This window comes from Peromyscus leucopus, chromosome 13 (genome assembly GCF_004664715.2).
Source record: "Peromyscus leucopus breed LL Stock chromosome 13, UCI_PerLeu_2.1, whole genome shotgun sequence".
Classification (NCBI taxonomy): domain Eukaryota; kingdom Metazoa; phylum Chordata; class Mammalia; order Rodentia; family Cricetidae; genus Peromyscus; species Peromyscus leucopus.
The window spans coordinates 53,108,094-53,123,916 of NC_051074.1; the positions used below are offsets into that span (position 1 = coordinate 53,108,094).

Here is a 15,823-nt window from a genome sequence, read left to right on the forward strand (position 1 = left end):
CACCCCACAGCACCCCAGCTGTTACTTCCAGATGGGCTCTATAGCAAGCAAACAAACTTCTACAGGGATGGGAAGCTGTCGCAACTTTCCCTTTCGACAGCCAGCAGACCGATTTCGACTTTGGAGGTAACCCGTTCTTCATTTGGGTGCATTGTTCTGGCCAGTTTACCCAGGGACCAAGAAAGTCCTGAGTCAGCTCCACGTGAGAGGGGCTTTGTGAGCAGGTGCAGGCTGCCGGGCCAGTGTGACCCAACAGGCCTGAGGGGTCTCGCACATAAGTGAAAGAGAGAGGTGCCGTTGGGCTCCTTGAGGAGGCCCCTGTGGGTGAATTATACAATCCGTCCTTGGAATGTCTGAATGGAACCCTGATGCCCTACAAATTACAGCTCTGCTTTTGAGAAGGGACTTCGGACGACTGGAGAAGCTTAGTAGAGATTGAATGTGTAAGCAGAGGCCATCAGGTCACCATGGAACCTCAGCTGCCATCACACTGAGGGGTGTCTGACTCCTCAGCCATGAAGTTGGGGGTCCCGGTGATGCTACACCATCCAATGGAAATGGTGCATGGGATTACTTACTTACCCTGGATAAAGGTGCTTATTCTGGACACAGCTGGGCTTTCCCAATATGCGCTGCTTTTCTGTAGACTTAAACATGTCCCTTCCACCATCTTGGTATTCCACACTGTGGGGTTCAGACTGGAGAACTCAATTCACAGCAAATGCAGTACAATAGTCTATCCATGATCCATGAGATCCGTTCTTACTATGTTCCCTACCGCCCTGAAACAACCCCCTCAACTTAAGAATGGAATGGCCTCTCTCGTAAGTCAGTCACAGCAGAAACACTCGGACCTGGGCAAGGTTCTCCAGAAGGTTTTGTACACTCTGAGTCAGTTACCGGAACCTGGTGTGTTTTCCCCCACAGCCAGCATTCAGTGGTCCATGAATCCAAGAGTGGAAGTGAGAACAGCTGCTCATCACCACTCCTCGTGATTCATGAACCCAACCTCCTCTCCTGTTCCGGGGGCCTTCTCCTGTGCCGCCCTGAACTAGAAGTGAAGGCAACCAACCACATGGCCACGGGGTCCTCATGACCCAGCATCCACAGGCAAAGGAGGGAGTCACTGCCCTGGTAAAGCTACGGAAAGCCTGGCAAAAGGGGAGGAGTCTCCTAATGTTACCATTCCCCACCATTAAAGGTTTTTTGCATTAAAAACTGTGTGGGGGCCTAGAAAAATAGCTCAGTGGTTAAGAGCACTGGCCATTCTTCCAGAGGACTGGGGTTCTGTAGCATGAATCTTAAAGGGTCTTATTAATAAAAGCAAACCTGGAGCCAGGTACTGGGGTCAACGCTGGAATATTAGAGAAGCAGAACAAGCCACACCCACCTCACCTCGCCAGTTCCTCAGCTGATCCTGTTTCCTCAGACTAGAAACGTCTGAGTCCTCATCCAAATGGATCTCAGCTGAACTGTTACTCAAAAGCCTAAAAGCTTAACTAACCCAGTTCCTGGTCCTCATGCCTTATATACCTTTCTGCTTTCTGCCATCACTTCCTGGGATTAAAGGCGCGAGTCACCACGCCTGGCTGTTTCCAGTGTGGCTTTAAACTCACAGAGATCCGGATGGATCTCTGCCTCCCAAGTGATAGGATTAAAGGCGTGTGTGCCACCCTTTTCTGGCCTCTATATCTAGTGGCTGTTCTGTTCTCTGACCCCAGATAAGTTTACTAGGGTGCACAATATTTTGGGGAACACACTATCACCACAGGGTTCAGTTCCCAGCACAAGGTAGCTCACAACCACCTGTAACTCCAGTTCCAAAGTCTGACACCCTCCTTTGGCTTCCATGGGCACTGCACACACATGGTGCTCAGGACCCATGCAGGCAAAAGACCAATACACACAAATAAATGAAATCTAAAATGGAAGTCAGGACAACTTGTGGAAGTTGGGTCTCTCCTTCTTCCTCGTGATGCCAGGGATCGAATTCAGGTTCAGTTTTGGCAGCAAGTACCTTTACCTGCTGAGCCATCTCACGGGCCCTGAATTGGAATTTCGTAAGAAAACTACAACATATTAATTGGCACAGGACTGTTCATGGCCCTGAGGAAGGAAAGGTTTAACCACACCGCCAGGGAAGGATCCAGCTGAAGCGCTTGCTAGCATAGAGGAAGGACGGAATGGGCAGTGATGGGAGAAAAGGTATAGGCTGTGGCATAGGGGTACTTACAGAAACAAGGGGTGTGCCTCTTGTATTTCCTCACTGTGGTGATATATTGGGTACCCTGATAAATTTGCCTGAAGATGAGAGAACAGAACAAGCCACCAGATTAAACACAGAAGCCAGGCAGTGGTGGCACACACCTTTAATTCCAGCACTTGGGAGTCACAGGCCTTTAATGCCAGCACTAGGAAAGCTGAGACAGGAAGTGATATGAGTGAGAGGAGAAAGGAATATAAGGCAGGAGGAGACAGGAACTAACGTCTTTCAGCTGAGGAAAGCTTTTCAGGCTGGGAGTCCTAGAGACAAGAGGTGGCTTATCTCTCTCATCTTTCAGCATTCACCCAAATATCAGGCTCTGGGTTTTTTGTTTTGTTTTTGTTTTTGTTTTTTTATAAAAGACCATGTAGCAATTTAAGTTACACCTCACCAGTTAGTTATGAATATATTTGTGTGTGTGTGTGTGTGTGTGTGTGTGTGTGTGTAAGTAGTTTTGTTTTTTTCTCTCTCTCTTATCCCTACATCATACAACATCACAAAACTGAAGTTTTGAAGTTTTGGAATGTTGAGAAGAGTAAACATGACTCAAAACTTTATTTCCTCTTCTGGTCTGTTGGCAGAGGGAAGTTGTATCATGTCAGGTGGAACTGTGATCATGTGATTGTTTTCATTTGGAGGTTTGGAATGATTGAAGAAAGGTTGGGCAGTGGTGAACATGCCTTTAAACCTAGCACTTGGGAGGCAGAGTCAGGCAGACCACTGTTGTGGGATATTTGTACACTGTGTGAAGACATACTGCTGTGATTGGTGTAATAAAGAGCTGAATGGCCAATAGCTAGGCAGGAGGTATAGACAGGACTTCCTGGGCAGAGAGAGGAAGTAGGAGGAGATAATTGAGGCTCAGAGGAGACACCATGGAGACATGGAATGAGTCGGACACACAGAATGGGAGAGATGTAAAGGTCATGTGGTAGAATGTAGATTAATAAAAATATGGGTTAATTTAAGTTATAAGAGCTAGTGGGACAAGCCTAAGCTAAGGCCAAGCTTTCATTGTTAATAATAAGTCTCCGTGTCATTATTTGGGAGCTGGCTGATGGGACAGAGAAAGACTCATTACAGACCACTGGGTAGCCATGTGGTGCTACTACTTCTTGAACCGGGGAATACTATGGAAAGGACCTAGTTAGAGAATGGAGAAGTTGTGCATTCTATTTTTGAACACGTTACACTTAAGGTGCTCATCTCTGTATATAGCAAGGGCGAGTGTTTACAGAACTGCCAAGTGTTAACTGTGACACTCCCTAGCTGTTAGACGTGTAAGGAAATTGTTTAACCTCTTTACTGCTGGCTTTCTTGTATGTCAGGTGGATTCAATAATTCTTATCCTGTGGGTTTGATGGAATAAGACAATCAATATAGACAGACACATGTGTATGGTACCGGCACAAAACCTAGTCCATAGAATTAGTTGTTCGAGAGAATGAGGGACTCTGAAGGCAGATTTGGCTATAAATAGTGGTCGAAGGACCAGACTCGAATACTTTGTATTTCTCCTTACTTTGCATCTCCTCCTTTTCCATCCCTCCTGCCCACAACCTTGATAGGACAAGTAACCAAGAGAGCACTTCTTCCTTAGCTCCGTCTTCTTGACGGCCTGTGAGAGCACTGCCCCCCCCCCATTCTGATTCTTACCTTCTTCCTTCGCTCCGTCTTCTTGACGGCCCATGGTAGTGGGTGAGCTGGTACAAGAAAACAGTTCAAAACAGCAGCGACCACACTGACTTTAGGGATGAGCTTTTATATAACGTTGGCATTTAACTCTGTTACCATTTTTCAGAAATGTCATTACTCCACAGCGAGTAGAATACCCAGCATTCTTATCCCCAGAATTGAACGTTACCGTCGGGTCTGCTGAAGCCAGCCAGCCATCTGCGGCGGTGCGACTTGAAAAACTCCGTGAGAAACCCCGGGAAAGGTAACGAGCCACATTTCATGTATGTCCATGTCGTCTGTGTCATTCCACATTCCCCGTGTTGAGCCACGGGCTCCCCGCTGGCCCGGGAATGCTCATTGTGATGCTGTTTCATGTGTCCATTGACCATTTCTCAGCAAATTAGGACTTTATTATGGTAAGAAAAGAGGCGAAAACCCATTCATAAGAAAGAAAACAAGTTGCTTTCTTCAGGCGCGTCTCTTCTCTGTCTCCTGTGCTCTTTTTTCCTCAGCCTCCTCTCGGTTCCTCTGGCTCACGCTCCATCTCACTGGCTCGTCCTTTCTTTTTAATCTGCTCTTGAACTAATTCAAGCTTGGATTTTGGTTACTTTCTCCCTCAGTTATGGGGTTTCCATGGCTTTGCACAGTTCCTCTCTTTCTGCCGAAATGCTCAGCCTTGCCTTCTCATCCCTTGGTCATAGTAGTCTTTGTGCTAAATAGTCCAGACCTCTGTAAATTACCACAGGCATTGTGGCTTAATCTGTAGGCATTTATTTCTCCTAATTCTGGTGAAGAGATCCAGCATCATGACACTGGCTGAATTCATTTCATGACCTATAATTTAATATGTGTTTGTTTACCTTTTCAGTCTCTAACCATTCCATTCTTAAGGGGTTTGTTGGGGGTTTTTGTTTTGTTTTATTTTGTTTTGAGAAAAGAGTGTATGGTCCTTGAAACATACCATTGTGTATTTGGTACTTGGAGAATACATGACATACAGTAGATATTCAGTGAGTCTTGGCTAAACAGACAAGATGTCAGATTAGAGGGCAAAGGTGTGTCCTCTGGTCATCCAGCTCACGTTAATGAATTTATGAAGATGATAACTAATATGTGCACATACTCACTTTCTATGTAGGTTCTCCTAGGTTATTTCAGACTATCTCACTGTATAACATCGACAACAAAATCTGGATGAAATAGATTCTGAAATTTTATTTGAAAGCAATGAGTTATAAAAGTGAGTATTTGCTGATCCAAGATTCCAGGAAATACAGAGGTCCAGGGATGCTGAGTCTGCTGTTTGGCGCCATCATTTTCAAAGGACTTGGTGGCAGCCAAGATGATAAAAAGCTGAGCAGAGCTAAGGTAGACACGCAGCCCTGAAGCAGCAAAAGCCGGAGGTCAGCATATCCCAAAGACGATGAGCTCCATAATACCCAGACTTGTACATGGGCTGCCAGTGAGCTATGACAGACTGTGTCTAAATGCCATGGCCTAGTTCCCTCAGTTCCTACCACTGATCCATACCACTGGTCCCTACTCTGGAGGTAGAAGTAAGAGTGAGCCTGAAAAACACTGATCTTTCTGAGAATGGAAGCCAGGTTTGATCACTCTAATCTTAATCTCAAATGCTTTGAGGTGATCTGAGTTACCAGGGTTCTTAACCTAGCAGGCTGCCAGAGGTAAATGCATGCCTTCCCCAGAGGAAAAAACACACAAGAGCCTCAAATTCATTCTACAAAGTTCCAAATGCAATGTCCTGCACTCAGGAAGACAGCTATATGCAAGAGAATGTAGTATTTATCACACACACACATACACACACACACACACACACACACACACACACCCTAAGAACAAACAGTGAAAACAAATACACTAAGCACAGACTTACAGGAGCGCCAGGTGTCAGAGTTACCAGATCTAGGTTCCAAATAGCAATAGTTGCTACAGATAGAATGTTTATGCTTCGCACATTCATATGCTGAAGCCATAATCCCTTATTGATGATGTTTCAGGGCAGCACCTTCCATTTTGTTGACTACAGCTTTATATTGAGATTGAATCTGTTCTGTCATTTGTGTGTCCCCAAATGGACACACAATGCAAGAGTCAGCTCAGTTTGGTACCATTTCTTTGGTAAGACTGATATTGGGTCCTTTCATCATGCAGCACGTGATGCTTGCCTTTGCAATTTATTTATTTATTTATTTTACACCTTTGCAATTTTTTTAATTTGTTAGTTTTTGTTAGAATCCATACTGTATTTCTGGAAATACACTATCAAAATAGTGTTATTCTAATTCTACCACTTTGTTTTTTTTATTAAATGGAATAATTTTATAAATCTCCTTCTTGGTTGCCCAGTGTTAACATTCTCTGTAGGGAAGGATGGGTGAATGCTGGATTGCCTTTTTCTTTCAGTCACACCTGGTTCTTAGGTTGGTTTCTGATCATCCTTCAAAAGCAATGCATTGGTTGTCTCTTGCTGCATTGAGAACCACCCTGAATGTAGGTCTGTTGCAAGTTTCTGTAGACTACCCTTTTTATCTTTTCTTCATGGCTGGGTTCATTTGTACCAGGAATAGATGAAACACAAGAAAGCTTTGCTCACCCATCAGCCAGTTGGTTCCAGCTAAGAGATGGGCCCTGAGTTTTCTTTGTGTCTTCCCAGTTGGTTCCAGCTAAGAGATGGGCCCTGAGTTTTCCTTGTGTCTTCCCAGTTGGTTCCAGCTAAGAGCTGAGCCCTGAGTTTTCCTTGTGGCTTCTGGTAGGCTGTCCTGGCTTCATTACAGAATGGCATTCTGAAATCAGAGTTGAAGAGGGGCATGCACTACTGTGCAAATGCTCCTCGTACTTAGGTTTATGTCGCATTAGTGGTGTCCCACTGGCCAAGGCAAGTCTCATGACCATCCTTGGGGATAAATACATGGGGAGTTCTATAATTAGACTTTTGAAGAGAAAAGTAGTTAGGAGACATTGTAGCCAAACACAGTGTTCCCTGAATTCTTATATATGGAAGTCCTCTAAACTGACTTTTTGGTTTTAAATACTTTGCTATGAGGTTTGTTATCAATGCCACTCACGGGCTTTTGGTTGCTTCTTACATTCGATTACTTTCTGCAGGGAACTGAAAAGACTCAGAAACTGCTGCCTCTGCAGCCTCTGTCATCCCAGATTTCCCACTTCCACATCTTCTCAGTGAGCTCCAGCAGCACAGGGCAATTCGCCATATAATGTACATCATATCAGTTAAGAAGCAAGAATATTTTTAAAGGGGAGTGCATGCTTTGTTGAAAAAATAGTATATATACATTCAGTGACAAAAAGCATGGGCAGTAGTAGACCAGGAAAGTATGGAAAGTAGTAGACCAGGTGTTTTCCCCCTCCCCGATCCCAATTCTTACTGCTGAACACAGGGCCTCAAGCATTCTAGGCAAATGCTCTCTATCATTGAGTTACACCACCATCCTTCTCAATTAATATGTTAAAGTTTTAATCTCTGATGTAACAATATTTAAGGTAGAGCTTCAGGGAAATAACTGGGGCTGGATTAAGTTTGAGGATGAAGTCCTTGTAATGCAATCAATGTCCTTATAAAAGTTACAAAAAGAGAAGAAGACATGCTATCCATCCCTCCACTAGGAGGATACAGGAAGATGGCCACCTGAAGCCAGGAGACACTCACCAGAATCTGGGCAAGCTGGCACCTCGGTATTAGACATCCTATCTAGCCTTGAGAATTGTGAGAAGTAAATGTCTGTTGTTTAATCCACCCAATATATGGTATTCTGTTGTTGCAGCCCAAACTGACCAAAATAAGGCAATTAAAACACCAAGAATACATAATACATTATTGAATAATTTTTGAAGTGTGTTTATAAAGCTTAAATAATAATAATAAAGTTATTACCTGTATAAGAACTACATCGTTATCACTAATGTCAGAAATGCCTTTATGAGAGACATCTGTCTCTTTAATTATTTCCTATACCCATGACCTTATTTTTGTTGTAATCATTGCTTTTAACTGTATCCTTAGATATCACATTGTCAGTTTCTCACTTTTTGAACTTCTTATAAAATGGAACATATTGTATTATTCTTCTGTGAATTTTACCATATGTAAAGATATATACACACCCCTCTACCACTTGCTTTTTTTCATCTATAGCTGATTGCTTTGTTTAGGTTGGAAAAAATGAAAAAGGAGTATAGAAATCTGAACACATGGATGGAGAAAGCTGAGTACTTAAAGAACCTTATTACTCCCAAAGTGGCTTACCAAGATTCTGAGGTAACTGACAAAATGTGTTCTCTCATCTGTAGCATGTCCTACATTGTTTAATAGAAACATGCTTTGATCATGCAAAATGTCTGATCAGATAACTGCTTATTACCATTAAATAAAATACTGTTCACAGTTCATATTCTTTTCTGTATTAGTAATGTACCACCTGGTAAGCGTTTATTCATAATTTATAAGGTTGAATTAATTGGCCAACTTAAAGTCTATCTTTCAGTGGGATTTAGTCTGTCCACCAAGTTGCATATCCATTACCACAATCAATTTTAGAATATTTTTACTATTTATAAACAGAAGTAGCCCAACACCGTGAGTCGATACTTTCTCAGTTCTCCAATTGCCCTCTGAAGCAGCCAATCTATTTTCTTAAATATACATTTGCCCATTCCAAACATTGCATAAAAGTAGAATTATATGTAAATACATGGTCCTTTGTAGCTTACGTTTTTCTCTCTTACCATAATGTTTTCCACGTGCTTTCTTGTTGGTAGCATAGATCAGCATTCCATTTGTTTCCAGATACATTTTATTTATGTGTTCATCCACTGATGTGGATGTATATACTATTGTAGATACTACTGAGCTATAGTGAAGGATACTGCTGTGGACTTTCATGGGCAGACTTCTTTGTTTTCTTGAGATGGACTGAGTTTCCCAGACGAACCTCAAACTTGGAGTTTTCTGCCCTAGCCTCCCAAGTGCTCAGATCACAGATGGGGACCAGAATACTTAGCTTTCTTATAGATGTTTTTGTGTGAACAAATGTTTTTAATTTTCCTTCAGGAATGCCCAGGACCAGGGGCTGGGTCAAATGGCAATTCCCAATTTAAAGTTTTGAAAAATTGCCAAATTATTTCTACAAGCAGCTTTGCTATCTTACATTCCAAAAAAATGTGGGATGGTTTTGAGTCTTGGGTACTTGTTAGTTTTCCACATAGTCATTATTGCTGGTCCTAATGTTACTGACGTTATCGTGAATTCAAAGTGCTGACTCATGCATTTTTAGTTTACATTTTTCTGATGATGGATGGTGGAAACGCTTTTTTCAAACACCAACCATTTGTGTATCTTCTTTGGATAAATATTTATTCAAATCTTTCAACAAATTTTAAATGGGATCTTTTGCCTTATTTTTGAACTGCAATGGTTTTTAAAAATGTAATGAAATTTAGATATTCAATCTAACTTACACATTTTGGTCAATAAATAAAGGATTCCTAGCTCACATAAAACATTTACTGAGATCACAACCCTGAAATACTAGTCATACTGTATTGATATTTTTATGTTTTACAATTTCTCTGTAATAATTGGGCAGCAATATAATGTTATGGGTGTTAAATTAATTACTATGTATTAATATAGAGTGAATATTTTGGGGAAAACTTAGAACAGTTGTTAGAGAGGGTGGATTTTTGCTCTTATTTTTAAAGGTACTTTATACAAAAGTTCAATGTCATGGTACATTACAAATTTCCTTGGACTTTTGTAAATATAGACATAATTTTAAAGACATAGGCCATAATGTAGGCAATGAAAACACATCCCCTGGTGTCCTCACTCTCGGCGTAACGTTGCACAGTTAACATTGCTGCTGGCCTCTCGGTCTCTTCTACGTGCAGTTCCTGACTTAAGTGCTAAGAGTCTCCATTCTCGGGTTTCTTCTCTCAGGAGCAGCAACTGCTCTTGAAATGATGCTCCTTGGGTTGACTTTCTCACCAACTTCTTCTTGTCCTCTGTAAATTTAGAGGAAAAGTGTGTGTATTAAACTTGTATTAGGCCGGGCGGTGGTGGCACACGCCTTTAATCCCAGCACTTTGAGGCCAGCCTGGTCTCCAAAGCAAGTTCCAGGAAAGGCGCAAAGCTACACAGAGAAACCCTGTCTTGAAAAACCAGAAAAACAAACAAACAAAAAAAACCTTGTATTAATTTTGTGTTCTTATCTATGAGTTTTATGACAGAAACTAATAATATTCATTAAATAAAATTATGAAAGCAGAAACATTTTAGTTCTTTAAGTATTTTGCCTAACATGTTTTCTTTCTTTCTGTGTGTGTCTAGGAAGCTAGTTTGATTGAAGTATCTGAACACAATTATAGTCTATTGGAAGAAGAGCATGAAAATGAATCACATGGTAAGAAAAAAATCATGTTTATTTTTATGTTTATTATTAAGATAATTAAAGTAAGGTGTTATAAAAGTTACTAATTTGTTTTAAATGGATTTTATTTTTGTCATACATCAATATATATTTTATTATTGTACAAATTACATTTGTATTTTGTAAGAATTTCAAAGAAAAGTTTTAGACTCCATTAAGAGTTTTTTAACTTTTAAAATGATTTTATGTGTGTGTGGATGTTTTGTCTGCACACATGCCTGCGTACCAGGTGTATTCCTGGTACCCTCAGAGGCCATCAGAGAGCGTCATTTCCCCTAGGGCTAGAGTTAGCGGTGGTTGTGAGCCATCCCTGGGTGCTGGGAAACGAATCTGGTTCCTCTGCAAGAGCAGCCAGTGCTCTGACTGCTCAGTCGTTTCTCCAACCCCACGAGTTGAAAGCATTGTAATGGCCCTTTGCTTCCTTAAAGATAGGAAAAATTTAAATCTCAACTGTGAGGTTTATAAAGATATTTTGTTAAGCATTTTGAACTGTAGAACTATTAAGGTAGGGCGTGTGTGTGTGTGTGTGTGTGTGTGTGTGTGTGTGTGTGTGTAATAGAGAGAGGGGGAGAGACAGAGACAAGAGAGACAAAGAGAAAGAGACAGGCAGAAAGAGAGAGAAATGATGGTGGAGGAAATTCAATTCTTATCTAACTTGAGAACTTAACCATAAATTATCAGTAGAGGTTTAGATAATGAGCAGTGGTGTTTGCACGGTCACCTAAACATCTCTCACTTATTTAGAAAGCAAGTGCAGGTATACCACTGCCTTGAAACACATGGTTATCTATCTTTAAAGTCTTTAATTCTTGAGTGTGTAATATAATTTAATGTTGCAAGACTTTTGCTGCAACTTAACACCTGTCCAACACCCTCTTCTGACCTTCCCAGGCAACAGGCACGCATGTGATGTACAGACATACATGCAAGAAAATACTCATATACGTAAAATAAAATAAATCTAAGAAAGAAAGAAAAAAACTTACTAGGTTAGCTGGCCTTAAACTCAAACAATCCACCACCTTTGCCCTCCACATGCCACTATACCTGGCCCCTCCCCCAACTTTATAATGTATAGTTTTTCTCGGAACAAGGCAAGGATGTCGTTCCCTGAGACTTGTATTGAGCACAGTACTAGAATCCCTAATAGAGCAATTGGTCAAGAAAAAGAGATTAATGCCATCCAACTCAGAAAGGACGATGGCAAAATTCTGTTTTCACAGGACATGACCTGACATTTGTAGAATCTCTATTTAGCCTTTCATAATTTCACTTACAATGTATATGGTGTATCTTGGCTATATCCAATCCAAATCTTCCCTTACTTCGTCTGGACATCCCAAGACTTTGCTTCCCAACTTCATGTTATTGTCCCTTTTTTAATAACTCATGAGCCCCGTGAGTGCTGCCTGCATGCATGTGTGTATGCATCCACTGGAACATAGGCAGCCTGCCAGCAGCCACACACCCAAAGAAAAATGACTGTCCCTTCTCTAGCAGCCATCGATGTCAGCAGCTCCCCAGCTAGGGGCAGAACCTATGAGAGCCTGCCCCATCCACGCTGGAGTGTTGACTGGCTTGATTTTATACAGGTCTCGTGTAAGTAACCATAGCTGCTATGAGTTTGTGAGTGCAATGCCTACGTTATATCCAGCATACAGCATTTCACAACACACACACACACACACACACACACACACACACACACACACACACACACACCGCCCCCGTCTTCTGAAAGTCTCTCTACTCTTGGTTCCACACTCCTTGAGGGGGTTGATGTAAATGTTGCACTCAGTGCTCACTTCTCAGCACGCTGACCAGCCCTGGGTTTCTGCACCGACTGCTGCCCACTGCAGAGACAAGCTTTTCCCACCAAGGTTGAGAGCAGAACTAATATGGGTCCAGACACAGATGTGTAGAAGGCAGCTTGACAGCACAGGACTTGATCTTGTATGTGCCGCACCCAAAAGACTCCACAAGAAAAACACGCTAGAACTAACCAATAAATCTGACAAAGCTGAAAGTTATAAAATCATGCAAAAAGCAGTTTCATTCTGCCTATCACCCATGAGCTATCTGAAAGAGAAAGTGAATTAAAGAGAATTAGAGACTTAGATGAGACTTGAAACTGTAAGATTTTTCAGGTGATATATGAGAAAAAAATCAATGACATTGGTGCAAGTGAGAATTCCTTTAATGAGTCAGGAAAAGTTCACGAACCCAAAGCACAAACAGATGGCCAGGCTGTGTCCCGCTAAAAAGCTTTGGACAGGGAAGAGTGAGTGAAGAGGTAATGCACACATCTGCAAAGCATGTGTCTGGTAAATGGTACTATCCAAACTACATAAGGAATGTTGTCAACTCACTAACAACAATAACAAATCAAATTTAAATAACCTGATTAAAATGGCTTAGGCACTTGTATATAAATCTCTACAAAGAGAAAGACAAATGTTCAGCATCACTAATCATCAGTTAGGTGTAAATCAAAGTCATGATAAAATGTCATCTTAGACCTCGTCCGATGGTTGATACCAAAAAGAGAACATGCATTGGCCAGGATGTGAGGGAATGGAAACCTTGAACATGGTTAGTGGACTGCCAAATGGCTGGGACTCAGGGAACAGTATGAAGATTACACACCAGTTCATTCACACATGTTCATATATACGTACATTTTCTTGTTTCTTATCTGCTTCCCCCTATCGTCCTAGAAACTTGTCAGCCTGTTTTCACTAAGGTACTTTTCATGTTTGAATAGCTGGTTTAATAACTCTTTACTTGAAGGGAGAAAAATTATAACCATAGCTTATCAGTGTAGATACATGTGAGTAATTCAATGTTATTTAAATAAAACGGCGTATTCATTATTTTTTAAAACAGATATCCATTATAGAAAATCTGATACTATTTCAACTGAGGTAAGAGAATTTCTTTTTTTTTTTAAGATTTATTATATTTTGTGTCTTGCCTGCCTGTGCAACACATTCATGCCTAGTTCCTGCAGAGGCTAGAAGAGGGCTAAATCTCTCCTGGAACGGGAGTTACAGATGGTTGTGGGCCACCAGGTGGGCTAGGAATCGAACCCGGGTCCTCTGCCAAGGCAGCCAGTGCTCTTAACCGCTGAGCCATCTCTCCAGCCCCCGGAGGATTTCTGATCGTCATTATTCTGGGGAGGGATGGAATAGTCAGTAGTGGAAGACAGAAGCAAATCGAGAAGCATCCCTAACGTTACCCAGTTCCTTCTGTTGTGACAGTGTCTATACTCTTAGAGATCTTTAAGTTAAATCACTCCATGGAAGCAGACTCGGGGACAAAGCAGTAACCATTTAGAGTGCAGAGCAAGGGAGAGGGGTGAAGGTGTGAAGGAAGAAAAGGGGGAACCCGTGGAGCTCTGCATAGGCTTGGAAAGCAGAAGGTCTGGCCACGTTTTTACTTCCCCGAGAAGCACTTACCATGCTGTGAATGTGGTCCGTGTAATAAAGTATCCATTGCATCATAGAAATCAGGAAAAAGTGGAATTCACTTCATAGAATGTTTCATTCTATTAAGGAATAAATCGTCATGTAAATCCGTAAAGAATTAAAAACTTTGCCTCTGCTTTTTGATGCTACTTAATTATTTCCATCAGGCTCAGTGACTCCGAAATGTCAGTTGAAGAATCAGCATGTATGATGTATGATTTTTTTTCCAAGTAAAAGAAAGGAGTTAGGGAAGCAAGATGGAGAGACTTTTGTATAACATTGAATATATTTAGCTTAAGAAGCTAGCCTTCATGGTTCCTTTCTTGGTATTGTTTTGCTGTTCCATTTTCCTTTATCTTATCATGTAGTTGCGATATTGCCCTTTGTGTCATTTTGATACTAAAGTTTCCCTTGATCCTGGACATTGGTAATGGTCTGACAATGTAACAACAGCCCCCAGATTTCCTTAACATGTCACCAACTTATGCAATCCAGACATATGCAAAGGGCTGCTCCCTAAACCGCTCCTTTGTCAGATTGTGGATAACAGTCTCAGGCAAGTCTAAGATTTCTCAATGTCTTCTTGAGGAACATTCTAACTTACAAATGTCAATGGTAGTATTTAAAGGACAAAGGTGCAATGAATTTTGATTCATTAACTTTAAATGCTCATTCGTGAATAATGATTACATTTATTTTCTTAATCTTTTTGTAGTCTACGGACAAGAGTGATAAGGAAAACCTGGTAATACCAGCTTTGAAACTGTCGGACCACGGCTACTCAGAGCCCTTTCTTCACAGAAGCAGTGAATCAGTGCCGGAAGACATTCCGCTGCCCCCTATTCACAGCCTGCAGATAATAGAGGAGGATGAGGTGCAGTATCCACACGCCCCTTTTGTGTGGGAAGACAAGCCACAGGAAGAGCAAAGTGTGATGTCGCCATTGGATGAACAGCTGCTCCCCAAACCTTCAAGCATTTTAAGAATAGCCTCTTCTCTACAGGAGGTAAAGTCGAGACATGTACCCGTAAACCCTGAGAGCGTGAGGAGGAGGAGGAGCTTAGGTTTCTTTCCGAATGAATGAGGTGTCAAAGCAGACTTTTGAGCTGAGAGGAGAGGCCTAGTCTGGGTTCCTGAGATTTGAAAGTCAAAGGTGGCTTCCAAGGCAAAATCCAGCAGAAGCTCAACTAAGCGTTTCCCCCACAGCAAAACTTCAGACAGGCAAACCCCAAATAATTATTTTTTAAAATCGATTAAATACCAATAAATTTAAAATTCTTCAAACGTCTCTAGATATATTAAATGTTCTTACTCTGTATGTACTGATCAGTTAAGGGGGAAATTTTTGAAAGAAAAGCAAACTGTCAATAATTAATCCCCAGGTTAGTGTGTGATTCTGCTGAAAATGTAGTAACGATTACAAACATAAACTCAAAGGAGACGGAAGAGCCTAGGGAACTATTTTAGTAGAATTGTTTAAACTGTTATAGCACACAACATAGCATGCGTGTCCCCTGGTTTCAGACTCTGACTGTAAAGGTAAGGTACACCAGGTAAGCCTCTCCACATAGCACTCCCTTTCTGGCAGGCTCCCCATCCCATCGGAACGCTGTTGCTGGCAGCTATTTTAAAAGGCAGCGCAGGACCAGAATGAGTTAGAGACCTCAGTTAAGGTTCTGCTTCTGAATATCCCAGGGACTGTCTTTTGACATCTGAGTGTCTAGCTCTCGTCCTCATTTCTTGATGGAACCAAAGCCATCGCTAAATTCCTTCTGAAACTTCAAAAGATAGACTTGTATTAAATGACTCTAGCTGGGAATTTAATACTTAAGTCAGCAGCTTAAAGCAGTATAATTAGAATAATGTTCTTCTTTACTTGATGCAAAGGTAATCCATGCTCATAAAAAAAAAAGTTTTGAAAAGGCTGGGTGGTGGTGGCATCGCAC

General features: G+C 41.5%; 1 protein-coding gene across 1 annotated transcript in view; it reads left to right on the forward strand.

Annotated features, from left to right (window-relative positions):
• Positions 1 to 15,165, forward strand: part of LOC114704256 (C2 calcium-dependent domain-containing protein 6) — a 39,197-nt gene extending 24,032 nt beyond the window's left edge. The window contains exons 9-13 of the mRNA XM_028885403.2: positions 4,065 to 4,202; positions 8,135 to 8,240; positions 10,311 to 10,383; positions 13,297 to 13,334; positions 14,593 to 15,165. Of these exons, the coding sequence (XP_028741236.2) occupies positions 4,065 to 4,202; positions 8,135 to 8,240; positions 10,311 to 10,383; positions 13,297 to 13,334; positions 14,593 to 14,961 (724 nt within the window). The 3' untranslated portion in view covers positions 14,962 to 15,165. The remainder of the gene's footprint in view (positions 1 to 4,064; positions 4,203 to 8,134; positions 8,241 to 10,310; positions 10,384 to 13,296; positions 13,335 to 14,592) is intronic.
• Positions 15,166 to 15,823: the final 658 nt, after the last annotated feature.